This window comes from Thalassophryne amazonica, chromosome 20 (genome assembly GCF_902500255.1).
Source record: "Thalassophryne amazonica chromosome 20, fThaAma1.1, whole genome shotgun sequence".
In the NCBI taxonomy this organism is placed as follows: Eukaryota; Metazoa; Chordata; class Actinopteri; order Batrachoidiformes; family Batrachoididae; genus Thalassophryne; species Thalassophryne amazonica.
Window position 1 is genome coordinate 37820511 of NC_047122.1, and position 13891 is coordinate 37834401.

The 13891-nt window shown below is 39.7% G+C and overlaps 1 protein-coding gene across 3 annotated transcripts in view; it reads left to right on the forward strand.

Annotated features, from left to right (window-relative positions):
• ubap2l (ubiquitin associated protein 2-like) overlaps positions 1–13891 on the forward strand; it is a 58395-nt gene that overhangs the window by 18938 nt on the left and 25566 nt on the right. For all 3 annotated transcript variants that reach the window (XM_034161508.1, XM_034161510.1, XM_034161509.1), the window contains exons 5-11: positions 784–958; positions 1479–1580; positions 1662–1707; positions 8774–8880; positions 13400–13465; positions 13552–13607; positions 13798–13883. In XM_034161508.1, coding sequence (XP_034017399.1) covers positions 784–958; positions 1479–1580; positions 1662–1707; positions 8774–8880; positions 13400–13465; positions 13552–13607; positions 13798–13883 — 638 coding nt within the window. The remainder of the gene's footprint in view (positions 1–783; positions 959–1478; positions 1581–1661; positions 1708–8773; positions 8881–13399; positions 13466–13551; positions 13608–13797; positions 13884–13891) is intronic.

A 13891-nucleotide genomic window follows, 5' to 3' on the forward strand; every position in this document is an offset into this window, starting at 1 on the left:
TGCAGGTTTTTTTTTTTTTTTTTTTTAAGTTCCCAATGGAGAAGGGAAGACAAGTCAAATGTGAGAGGTCAAGTTGGTAAGTGTTAACCTACACAGCTAATCAGAGTAGCTGGAGTCTCTCGCCTGCGCAACCGCCTCGACACATTTGAGCGGCGGGTCATAAGCAAACTGCAACCCATGTCCACTTTCCACTGCATCATCACCTTTTCTTAACATTTTCATTTTCTTTGTGTATAATTTGCCCAAAAACATGGACAGTGCTGTGTTTCTGTTCCCAGAAGTAGAGAAATTACACCATATGCATCATATTTTACCCCTTTAGCGCCCGCCCTCAAACGAGACTGTGCTGCCCAGTTAAACATACTCTGCAAAATTTTAATGGCTTGTGTTAAGAGTGTGGTATACTAAATTTTGACACTTTTTTGTGCAAGCAGATATCAGCCTCAAATATCTATATCGGCCTCCAAACCTTGCAAATAATCGGTATCAGCCTTAAAAATCCATATTGGTTGACCCCTAGTTTAAATCGCTACCCCAAGTCAACACCCGGCTCTATTCTTTGTGTCATAGTTTGTTTCTTGGCACCCCAGTAGTACAGTTTAGCAAAATGAGATGCTGTTCAACTGATTGTGTGCTCCAACTCTTGTCTTCTGCAAACACATTTCTTAATGTAAAAGGATAAAAGAAGGTGGACTAACCTCTGGCAAGCGGTCTGTGTGCCCAGTGTTGTAAGAAAACAGCTGTCTTAATGCTGGCTTTTTTTATTCTTTATTATTTAATCAGGACTCTTGGGAGATGGTGGGAAAGAAGAAAGGGGTGTCAGGCCAGAAGGAGACAAGTCAAGCAGAGACCGGAGAGGAAGGAAAAGAAAACAGAGAGAAAGGAGGGGAGAAGGATATAGCACGTCGTCGAGGTGGAGCTCCACGTAAGAGTCGCGGATCCAGCAGGGGACGAGAGTGTAAGTGTGTGTGTGTGGGGGGGGTGTGTTTGTTTTGTGTGTTTTTGTCTTTACTGGAACTTACAAAGTTGACAGTCTCCCAATTTGGGAAACCTGTGCTATGCTATACTGTAAGCAAACATAACCAGAACCTGTGATGTAGATGAAGTGGCTGTGATCATTGATAGAACAGAAATTGTTTTTTAAATGTTGATCGGTGCTGATAATGCAGCATATAACTGAAACAATCCTTCAATAGGTGATGCAAGCACCAAATTTTGCACAAATACTCCTTAAACATTACTCTTTTGGAAAATAAAAAAAGGACTGGTCACTTGAATTTTCAGTAGGCCACCAGGTAGAGGTCAGTTGAAGAATTGCACAGGTGTCAAAATTGAAAAATGCTGCAATCATATTGAAACTGTACCACATTAATTGTCTGAACATTAAGATTCCAAAAAATTATGGTTTATCTGAATTCAGTGTTTGCATGCAGTGTAGTGTCAAAGACTCATGCATGAATTTCCCTTGATAATTCAAGTCCGGGGTCAAGAGAATGGCTTGGATGGTGGCAAAGCTGGAGTCACTGGACGAGGCACAGAGCGAGGCCGAAGGGGAAGAGGCAGAGGAAGAGGGACTGTTGGTAAGTTGTAATAACTAGAGTGATTGGGAAATTGTTGCTTTGGTAGTTAAACTAACAATCCAAAATAAACTGTCTCCCTAGGAGTATCTGGACGGCGGGGAGGCAGGTTTTCGGCACAGGGCATGGGGTAAGAGAGCACCTGCTTTGTCTAAATCCACAGTCTTTTGTTCCAATTTTACCTGTTGTCATGGACACCAGAGAGCAGAACTTCAGCCTATTGTGTGGCTTTATTCCAAAAGAGAGAGGACATGCAGTATGTTGGCGAATAGAAAAGAACATCACAGGTTTAAATACGAGGAAGGATTGCAAAGTTTTGAGCCTGGCTCAGAAAAAGTAGGTTGTGGTTCTCCTAGCTTTTGCATTCTGAGGAGTCAACATTTGTCAAATGTGGGTAATTTCAACTTACTGGGTACAATCTTGAGAATTGTTGGTTTCTCACAATGCAAAACATGGAGAACTACACCTGAGTTTATCTAGGTCAGGCTCAAAATTTCTCAATCACCCCTAGTATCTCTTTTCTGAGAGTGCATGGTCCCGCTGTTTGTGGAAATGTTCTCCTCCTCCTTCTTCGTCGTCTTCGCCCAGCAGTAGCCCAATTTCCACCGGCACCCTGTTGGGCAACAGCACCGGTGGCGGGTCTTTTAGAGTTGGGTTTTGATCGATTCATTCAATAGGGTGTCTGTTACCTAAATAGTCAAAGGTCTGTATCTCGGGTGTAGCATAACTATTATAACTGTGTTCTACTGCGTATTGGTAATGCCTATTGACGGGTTGGAACCTTACATGGTTAATTCAAATAGTAGGTTTTAAAGGAAAGGGCTGATGCATAGAGTAAAACTCAACTAAACAGTCATTGTACAAATCAGATACTTGTACTCACTGAACAAAAGCAAATGTATGTATGGGTTTCTATGTAATAAACACCGTATATACCGTATTTTGTATTAGGGATTTTCACTCACACTGGAAATATGTCTGGCCCCATCACAATGTATTTTCATTAAACTGCTTGCATATACTGGACAGAGCAATCTGGATGTGTCTAGTCGCAACAGAGGTACGAAATAAAGTTCAGCACTGACACTCGCCAATTTGAGGAAAATAGGTACCGTATTTCCTTGATTAAAAGCAGGGCGTTTACTTTTTTCAAATCGTGCTCAGACCCCGACACCTAAACGAGGCAAGCTTTTATTACAGGCCAGCGATTATTAACAACATGCTGCTTGCTGCCTGCGCTGTAATATGGTGTTAATTGTCACACATATCCCTGGGTGTGGCAAACCAAAAACAGCCGTTTTAGACCAGAGTCCTCTGTGTGGCTGTGAACCCTCCCCAGAGCCTAACGCGCACCTACTTTAATGACAGAAACAACAAAGGCTGTGATTGGTCACTCTTTCACTTTCACTCCTTCCTTTTCCGTTAAGTTTTTGCAGTGCACACGCTGATTACATTTCAATCATGAATCAAATATATTTGCCAGAAAAATCCTCAAATATGACCAACTTCACAACATGAAGCCAGAAAAAGACGCTCAAATTGATCTGCAATTGAAATGTACATACCGTAATGTTGGTTTGGAGGTTGATTGTATAAAGAAGTGGCGCTCGATGAGGGACAGATTGATCCAGAAAAGGCCATTGTTCCTGCAGTCACTGTTGAGTCACCCTCCAACACGATGGAGAGCTTTAAAAAAGGTCATGCGCACGTTGACATCATTGCATGGCCACAGAGTTACGGAGCTGTAGAAGCATAAATCGGGCTTTAGGTTTTTAAGGTACCACTCTGCAGTGAACTTAGGAAAAAAGAGTGACTCGACCAAATTATATCCTTTTAATGCACATGCACAGTGCCCGGTCATTGTTTAACCCTTTGGGGTCTAGAGTATAATTGGCTGTTTTTGACTGCTTTTGGTTTTACCTTCATAATTTACCTTAAACTGTTTTATACATATCTATTTTATACATATAGCAGATTTTGATTATTACACTGGTCAAAAAAAAAAAAAAAGAATTCAAGCATGGACTTTGAGAACTGATTTAGGGTAATTTTGGGGTGCTGAATCTGAGCTCAGATTTCCTCTATCACATCACTTTTTTTTTTTTTTTCTTTCTTCAATCTGCATGTTGCGTATTGATGGATTACGCAAAAGTTGCTCATTCACTCTTGGGTTTGATTCCACTAATCATGCACAAAAAACAGCCTCAAAAGCATAGCTTTTAAACCATGTACTCAAAATGTGAACAAGAGCCATAATATTGTTTGGGGCACCGAAGAGGTGTGCGAGACTGCAGCTTTTACTTCAATGCTTGATATGAGAAATATGTTTTCGTATCTCCAAAACGTGATGTGATTGGCAAAAACTAACACCAGATTTGGATTCAGCACCCCCAAATGACCCAAAATCCATTGAGAAACTCCATGCAAGAAAAATCGTGTTGGCCAGTGCTGTAGACGAAATTCGCTGGTTCACCTGAATCCATTATTTGCACGTTTTACTGTATTTTGTTTTCATTGCCATTTATAAACCTTAAATAAGCATTTTGTGCTTTGTTCAAAGTAGCATATGTGACGTGGCTTTCTCTATTGAGGTCAGGGGCTTGGTCACTTCCTCTCAAGAGGAGTGTGAATGTTTATTGCAGTTCTCACAGTATGGCTAATTGATTTGACTGTAGCATGTAATATGGCTGCCTATATCAACTTCATTAGTGACATTGCCTGGTGTGAACAAATCGTTCTTCTCTGTTTCTAATGTAGCTGGTCACACACGCTTTGCAATGCTGCTTAAATTCATTGTTGTTTTGTTTTGGGGTTTTTTTTTGTTTGTTTGTTTTTTGTTTTTTTGCTGGAAAGAAACTGAGGTACCCCAGAGCGGTGTAAAAATTTCTTTGCTGAGAGAAAATTTTGATGCTACATGAGAGTGACTGTAGAGATGAATCCATTCTGTCATTGCTGAGAACAAAGAAAAATGCACAGAAGTGTTATTCATTTTTTGAGGAGTGATATACTTCGGTGTGTGTGTGTGTGTGTGTGTGTGTGTGTGTGTGTGTGTGTGTGTGTGTGTGTGTGTGTGTGTGTGTGTGTGTGTGTGTGTGTGTGAGAGAGCACTCTTTCCAAACAAAAGTGGGAAGGTGATGGTCTAGTGGTTAAAGCGTTGGGCTTGAGTCCAGAGGATCCTCTGTTCAAATCCCAGCCTGACCGGAAAATCACTAAGGGCCCTTGGGCAAGGTTCTTTATCCCCTAGTTGCTCCTGGTGTGTAGTGAGTACCTTGTATGGCAGCACCCTCACCTCGGGGAGAATGTGAGGCATTATTTGTAAAGTGCTTTGAGCGTCTGATGCAGATGGAAAAATGCTATATAAATGCAGTCTATTTAAAAGTACATTGTCTTAGTTCTGATTAGAATATGATGCACATTTCGATGCAAGAGCTTTTTCTGAACTTCAGAAGCCTTATGTGCCTTTTCGTATCCTGCAATCACAGGATACGAGCTTGCTCTTTGTTTTTAGAGTTAAGAAGACGTCAACAGGTTTTAGAGCCTTTGGCTACTATGCTCCTACCTTATGGAACCGTTTGTCTGTTTATTAGAAACTCCACTTCAAAAGACGGTTGTTACATTGTTTGACTCATATGCATTGCATACTCTGCAAGTTCCTCATGTAGAACACCATGAAGAGCAAAGCCGTTAAATACGGGCATGCATCAGCTGTGACTAATCTATGGATAACACTGTGACAAGTGCCCAAAGGAAGGTGGACAAAGTGTTTAGGCTGAAATAAAATGTCTTTCCTAAAAAAAAAAAAAAAAACTCAAAGTCTGGATTTCAAAAAAGAAGAGGAAAAAAAAGGACGGAAAGAAAACTAAATGAGGGAGAGCAGCTGCTAACCAAATTCTTTGAAAAGAGAGGTGAGCTTGAAAGCTAGCTATATTGAGTTGGGGTGCCTGGGGACCAAATTGCACCATTTTTCTAGAAAATGGTGCAATTTGGTGCATTTTAACAGACGGGAATGCACCAAATTGCACCATTTTTCTAGAAAATGGTGCAATTTTGTCCCCCAGACCCCCCAACTCAATATTGCTCCCCCAACTTTAAAAAGGGTTCTGACTCCCAGGTGTGATCAAAGGTATACATTTAGACCTGGTTTGACTGCGTTAATAAAAAAAAAAAAAAAGAACATAAGTGTTGGGGGGGGGGGGGCACGTCTTCAGTATGGCTAGTACCTAGGGCCCAGAATTTGGTGCTATGCCCCTGCCAGGGACGGCACTGCTAGTGACATTTGTCAGCTAAACAACTTGCTCCATGTGATCAATGTCCTCCATGTCGACTTGACAGCGAGCGGAATGGAAGCGCCTCCTTTTTGATGAAGCTTTGGGGTGAATTAGTTTATCTACTCTCTGTCTATGCAATATAGCCCTCATATCTTCATTTTGTTATTCTGGTAGTGCAGCAGTAACCTTCAGTTAGGTAACCTTTTTTCTCCCCTTCAACATTTTCCTTTGACATACGTTCACACTCTTCCATGTCTCTTGCCTCATTTTAATTCAGGCTTTTCATTCCAAGGTAGTCCTTGTTTATCAGAAAATATTTGCTCATCTGAAAGATAAATAAATAAATCTAATATGATAACCATGCAGTACTTACAACACCTTACTAAACAAGTCTAAATAAGATTTATGATTTAAGATGTAGATTTATTAATCACTAAAGGTTGACTCACATTTACAAGACATTTATTAATTTTTTTTTCTGTGGCTCTGCTGGGAATTTCAACTAAATGATTTTGGTGGCTACCACTATTATAGAATGCCATCAAGGGACACATGGTTATCAAAACCACAATTTACTTGTTAAGGAGCGGGCATGTACTGCAGCTAAGCTCTTGTAGCATCACCGATTACGGGACGGATCTATGAGCACTTGAACTAATGGGCTTGGTATAGATTGCCCCTTAGCTTTGACTGTAGCTTATTCTTAACTAACCAGGTAATGTACGCTACCTGCCGCCATCCAGAAAGCATTTGTATTGGTGAGTGTGTGGAATTTCTTTCTGTGCATTTAAAATATGCGCTCTTATGTTGCTGACAGATAGGCAATATTACTTTGCTTGAAGGAAAATGTTATGGTTGAGAGGTTGCAGCCTTTTTTTGTTTTTGTTGAGATCAAAAACAGAGCACGGTTAAGGTGCTTACTGATTCTCGGTTGTATGTTATCTTCTCTGTATAGGCTAAACTACAACTCCAGTATGTATCAAAAAGAGTATCTGTATAGGAATCTTGTTTGGTGTATCAGATTGGTGAGATGGTACCGATCCATGTGGCAAATTTATTTAGAGCAGTGTGTGAGGCTGTCAACAGTTTCAGTATATCACTGAATTAAAGTAAAAATATTGTAAATTAGGGATGTCAGTCAGTCAGTTAAAGTCAGTCCGGTGTAATTAGTTTCTTTTGGCTTTTCTTGCTCTGGGTCGCGTAAGTTTAAAGCGAGATGCCTTTCCTGGTTCAACTCCAGGTTTAGGGAGGTGGTGGCGTAACAGCTTGCACGTTGGACTGGGACGCCAGCGATTCGGGTTCACTTCCCGATCACAGCCACACTCCCGACTGGCACTCTTAACATCATTGCTGGGGGGAGGAGTGACACGTGCCGTGGGCCCTTCTGGAAACAAACTTCGTGCTTTTGTTGGCTACCCATGTTAAATAAGAAACTCTTCTTCTTTACACCTTTTTGATAGTGATTGTATTGATTTAAATTGCCTTCAACAAGCTTTGATTTAACTCTGCCCCACTATAGAAAAAAAACAGCGACTATAAAAAAGGGTGCAGATTTTACATACACAATGTGTCTTGGGGACATAGAATAAATGGTATGTAATGTCTATTGATATGGATTCTGTTTAGAGCAATCTTTAGTGCAAGAGTGCCACACAGAGCTTTGCTTCATCTCGGGAGTTTATCTGCATTTATTTATTGGTTGATTCTGGCTGCAGAGAGATTTCAGTCAGAGCAAGTGGAAAAAGTGACAGTCCAGAGAGCTTGGTGGTCAGAGAATGCAATTGTCTTAACTGAAATGAAATGGTTAGATAAGAAAATGTTATTTTGTGACTGTTTCACAGCGATTAAGCTTTAAAATACAAACCTGGACACACAGAAGCAAAAGCTTCTTCCTTCTGCCTTTTTGTGGATGTGCATGTGCAGGAGCTGCCCAATGTGCATCCCCCAGGCCATTTATCAGAATCTGAATGGTTTCTACTTTAAGCCATCAAAATCTTTTTTTTTTTTTTTTTTTTTTTTGTGAATTTATTTGGATTCAGTCTTTGTTAAACCTGTCAGTCATGCATGTCTTGTCATTCAAGACTAACAAGCAAAGGTTTGTGTGGCCAAAGATCTGTATCTGTAGTTTAAATATTTGGTTAAAGGTGACATAATTAATGGGGCTATTTCACAGAGTGGTGTTCCTTCTTGTTTAATCCCGACGAGCAAATCAGGGCACATTTTAAAGCATCATAGTAACTTCTTCAGCCATCTTTGTCAGTCTTGAACAAACTTGATATACATAATAGTTAAGGCCATCATCTGTACCGGATTTGAAATTGGGATCCAATTTTTACACTGTTCAAAAATTTAATACAGATTTTTGAAATCGCTGATAGTATGTGGTAACTTACAGGTACTTATAGTCTTAATGACTTCAATCATGTTCAGACTTCTTTAACCGGGCTATTCGTAGTTTGATCATACTCCATTGGGGTAAAAAGCTTGAACAGAAGCAGCATTTGTTGTGGCTTTTGTTCAGAGTTGAACAGCTCGATCATGTCTGACCGAGGGCGCAGCTCCTTTCTTTCGTTATCGGGTGGGTTGCCAGGTCTGCACATTGTAAACTAGCCTGTTGCCAGGTCTGCACTTTGACAATCTGTTAAGGGCAAGCCAGAATAATCCGTTTAATGGAACAGCCTTGTAGTGCAATGTTAATTTGGATCTTCACAGCCCCGATGTTTAGTTAAATACCAAGCGATCCTGTACTTAATTCCACTGCAGAATTTCAGCAGTGTTTGGATTGACCAACTTGATTTTTCTGTGCTTAAGCTTAGTCCATGTTGTACTAATTTTGAAGGTCAGTAACAAAATGCCTTTTTTTTTTTTCTTTTTTTTTCTTAAACTGCATGGAATTCTCAAAATACGTTTTGGTGTCATATTTTCTAGAACTTTCAATCCTGCTGACTATGCTGAGCCAACCCAGACAGAAGAAAACTATGGAGGCGGCAGCACCTGGAACAACACGGGAACCATGGAGCTCGAGGAGGGAGCTCGTAAGTAAATTTAGAAAGAGACAATTGTCAAAAATATTTTGACATGTCTGTCATCAGTCACGGTCTGCTGTCAATTAAAATTACTTTAGCATTTCTTAAATTCCAAATGAAATTATTAAAATAAAGTAGTTTTATCACATTATATGTCTGTTGTTTTTAAGTCTTTATTGTATGGCACAATAAAAACCTCACCCATTTAGTCATTTTCAGAACTATTCATTATAGATTGCATGTTTTTACACTTATTATGCCACAGTATTCTTTTCAGTCATTTATTACAATACTAGTATAATACATTTTGATTGCTCTTCCCAAACAAAAGGAGGATTCCAAAGTATTGAGGTGGGCCCACAAAATCTGGTTTGGGACTGTAAGTCTGTACCACCTTTTTAAAAAAAATGAATTCGTTCACACACAGTGCTCTGTGAAAGATGCCGAAAATACTGTCTTTTCTGGAGTATTGTACCAGAGTATTATGTTGCATCTATCAAAACAAAGTGCATCTTGAACCGTGCATTTTGTTTTGTTACAGCCTTATTCCAAAATGGAGTAAATTAATTTTTTTCCCCTCAAACTTCTTCTCTTAACACCCCATAATGACAACATGAAAAATACAGGATAACATGAGCAATGCTAAATGAGTGTGTACACTGTAATGTATTAATTGGACTAGTTTAAAGGCCCTGTCACACCTTGACGATCAAGCCAGCGTATGCCGACAGCCTCGTTTCCGAGTGATTCGGCTTGGTACTGCACAGTGTGGTGCAGGTCAGAAACAGAGTAATTTAATATTTTATTTTGTCTTGGTGGATCATTTTTATCGCAACCAGAATGCTGATTAGTTCACTGATGGCTATGGTAAACGCTGCCGTGAATGAATGAAGCACTGTGACTCTTAAAAATTTTAAAGTGCCGGTCGTGGTCTGATCATGACCAGCGCCTTTAAGAGTTTAAAGAGTCACAGAGCTTCATTCATTCACAGCAGGCCGGGGCACCAGGTTGATCAGACGGGGGAACTGATCAAAGCACTGCTTGTGATCTGATCGGTGATACATTCAATAGGGGAAAATAGATGTGGTTTATGATGGGGCACGGTTCAATTCAACACCGTCCCCTGACGGGGAAAAAAAACGCAATAAATATAAAAAGGACACAAACTTTATATACATGGAGTATCCTGGCAACCCGGAATAAATGGCATATAAATCTGCCAGTACAGATTCTGCTTGGAGCGTTTGTTTCTGAAAGAGCACCATGTGGAGCCTAGCTCAATCACTGGAGTGTGGCTGTAGCTGCATTTTGTTGAAATTGTATGTAACTCACACACACAAATATTTTTGGCCCTCTAGCCAAAGAGAAGAATTTGGGCGCCTCTGTTTTTTAAGGAGGAAAAAAAATCTATAACATCCTCATGGCAGACGCTGTTGCTTCCACATCTTTTACAAGTACTAAAGGTCACTGTAAGTTCCATGAAATGTGTATGATTCCTGATAACATTATATCACAGACTGTTTGAGTCATGCTTGCTGTCTGTCTGTGTGCCGAACTACAACCCCTGACAAAAATTATGGAATCACCAGCCTCGGAGGATGTTCATTCAGTTGTTTAATTTTGTAGAAAAAAAGCAGATCACAGACATGACACAAAACTAAAGTCATTTCAAATGGCAACTTTCTGGCTTTAAGAAACACTACAAGAAATCAGGAAAAAAAATTGTGGCAGTCAGTAACGGTTACCAAGCAGAGGGGAAAAAAATATGGAATCACTCAATTCTGAGGAAAAAATTATGGAATCATGAAAAATAAAAGAACGCTCCAACACATCACTAGTATTTTGTTGCACCACCTCTGGCTTTTATAACAGCTTGCAGTCTCTGAGGCATGGACTCAATGAGTGACAAACACTACTCTTCATCAATCTGGCTCCAACTTTCTCTGATTGCTGTTGCCAGATCAGCTTTGCAGGTTGGAGCCTTGTCATGGACCATTTTCTTCAACTTCCACCAAAGATTTTCAATTGGATTAAGATCCGGACTATTTGCAGGCCATGACATTGACCCTATGTGTCTTTTTGCAAGGAATGTTTTCACAGTTTTCGCTCTATGGCAAGATGCATTATCATCTTGAAAAATGATTTCATCATCCCCAAACATCCTTTCAATTGATGAGATAAGAAAAGTGTCCAAAATATCAACATAAACTTGTGCATTTATTGATGATGTAATGACAGCCATCTCCCCAGTGCCTTTACCTGATATGCAGCCCCATATCATCAATGACTTTGGAAATTTACATGTTCTCTTCAGGCAGTCATCTTTATAAATCTCATTGGAACGGCACCAAACAAAAGTTCCAGCATCATCACCTTGCCCAGTTCAGATTCGAGATTCATCACTGAATGACTTTCATCTAGTCATCCACAGTCCACGATTGCTTTTCCTTAGCCCATTGTAACCTTGTTTTTTTCTGTTTATGTGTTAATGATGGCTTTTGTTTAGCTTTTCTGTATGTAAATCCCTTTTCCTTTAGGCGGTTTCTTACAGTTCGGTCACAGACGTTGACTCCAGTTTCCTCACATTCGTTCCTCATTTGTTTTGTTGTGCATTTTCAATTTTTGAGACATATTGCTTTAAGTTTTCTATGTTGACGCTTTGATGTCTTCCTTGGTCTACCAGTATGTTTGCCTTTAACAACCTTCCCATGTTGTTTGTATTTGGTCCAGAGTTTAGACACAGCTGACTGTGAACAACCAACATCTTTTGCAACATTGCGTGATGATTTACCCTCTTTTAAGAGTTTGATAATCCTCTCCTTTGTTTCAACTGACATTTCTCGTGTTGGAGCCATGATTCATGTCAGTCCACTTGGTGCAACAGCTCTCCAAGGTGTGATCACTCCTTTTTAGATGCAGACTAACTAGCAGGTCTGATTTGATGCAGGTGTTAGTTTTGGGGATGAAAATTTACAGGGTGATTCCATAATTTATTCCTCAGAATTGAGTGAGTCCATATTTTTTTTCCCTCTGCTTGGTCTGAAAAAGTAACCGTTACTGACTGCCACAATGTTTTTTTCCTGATTTCTTATAGTGTTTCTTAAAGCCAGAAAGTTGCCATTTGAAATGACTTTAGTTTTGTGTCATGTCTGTGATCTGCTTTTTTTCTACAAAATTAAACAACTGAATGAACATCCTCCGAGGCCGGTGATTCCATAATTATTGCCAGGGGTTGTAGATAACAGGTGAACACTATGAACCTGTTGTATCTGTTTCTGCTTTGTGGAGAAATTTATTGTTGTCACAACTTCAGAGGCCTGGAGTTTGCTGTTCTTGCATGGGGAGGGGAGGGGCTGAGGTGTAGGAGGTTCCCAGATTTTTTTTGGGGGGGGGAGACATTTAATATTGCAGGAGAAAATCCTACAATTTATCATTATTACTGTGGTTAAAACTGGGTATTTTTATTTTTTTTGGTCTAGTTTCCAGTTAGTTACAAAATTAAACAACTGAATGAACATCCTCCGAGGCCGGTGATTCCGTAATTATTGCCAGGGGTTGTATGAGATCAAGGAAATGTCTTATTTGAACAGCTTCCTTTTCAATTTTTAATGCATTATACAACGAATAATAGTGATTACAACTGTTCTTGCAATTTTTACTTGTTCCTGTGATGTCATAGCAAAATCAAAAATTGCCTACAACCATCACTACTTGCATTGCAACTTTTTATCCCCCAAGTATGAAATACGGGGGTTATAGCAGTCGGTGTGTCCGTTCATCCTTGCTTGTTAGCGCAATATCTCAAGAACCAGTTGACCAGTTTCATTCATATTTAGGATAAGTATGTACTTGGATGGTCCCCCAACACAAGTCGATTACAATGACCTTCGGGTCAATTTTAAGGTCATGGAAAGATATTCAATATATTGTTATTGCCACTCTTGTTACCGCAATATCTCAATTTAATTTATATTTAACATAAGAGTGTACTTGGGTGATCCCGGACACTTTGTGTTACTGGTTTGTGTGGACCGGGGTGGTGTATGTCATTTCCTGATGACTCTTGTTAGAAAAGCTGCCACATCATAAAATACAATGATGCAACAACCACCTCTCATAAAAAAAAGTGGGGAAAAAAATTTAAGTTATGCATACCATGTGAGAAAAGGAAAACTGGCTGTTTAATTCTACATTGCATATGAACATCAAAATCCATTAATTGAATGGGTTTTCTATCGAATGACAAGGGCTCTATCTCACTGAGTCCCAGGGACTCAGAATTTCCAAACCTTAAATCAAACCTTGAGAGAATTTAGCAGTTTGGGGTGGGGGTGAGAAGAATGTCCATGTCCTTTTTTATGTGGGACATTTTGCCAGTAGGTTTTGGCTGCTGGGGGTCAGTATTTCCTGCACTGATTGTGTACATTAAATTTCATCTCTTTTCCTGGGTCATGTCTGCTTGCCTTAATGCCAAAAGGGTTTTATATATTTATTCAGTGTTTATCTCTTGCTCTCCCTCTATTTTCAGGGTTGGAATACTCTGCAGGAGAGGGAACAAATTATCCACCCAAGTTTGATTCTGCACCTAGTAAATGTATGTTTACATGTCCCTTGTTTTATGTGTTTGTTCTGTTTGAAGCCTTCATTGTAGACTGAGTTACTCTTTTCTTTGACTCATAGGTGCCTGGAGGACTGCCACGGAGGAATGGGGCACTGAAGACTGGAATGAGGGTGATGTGAGTATCTCAAAGCTTTTCAGTTCTGTAAGATTTAAAGACCAACAGCACATCTAAAGAAAACCACTTAGAGCTGTGATGGCAGTTTCATGAATAGATTGTTCAGTGTCCTTTTAAAATAATTTTTGTTTATTTGTATTGCTTCAACTCTATCTATCTATCTATTTATTTATTTCCCTGTCTTTTGTAGCTTTCAGAGACCAAAATATTCACAGCTTCCAGTATGGCCACAATGGCTCTTCCTCAAGAGAATGTTACCATCACCAAAGGGCAGAGGTTGGTCC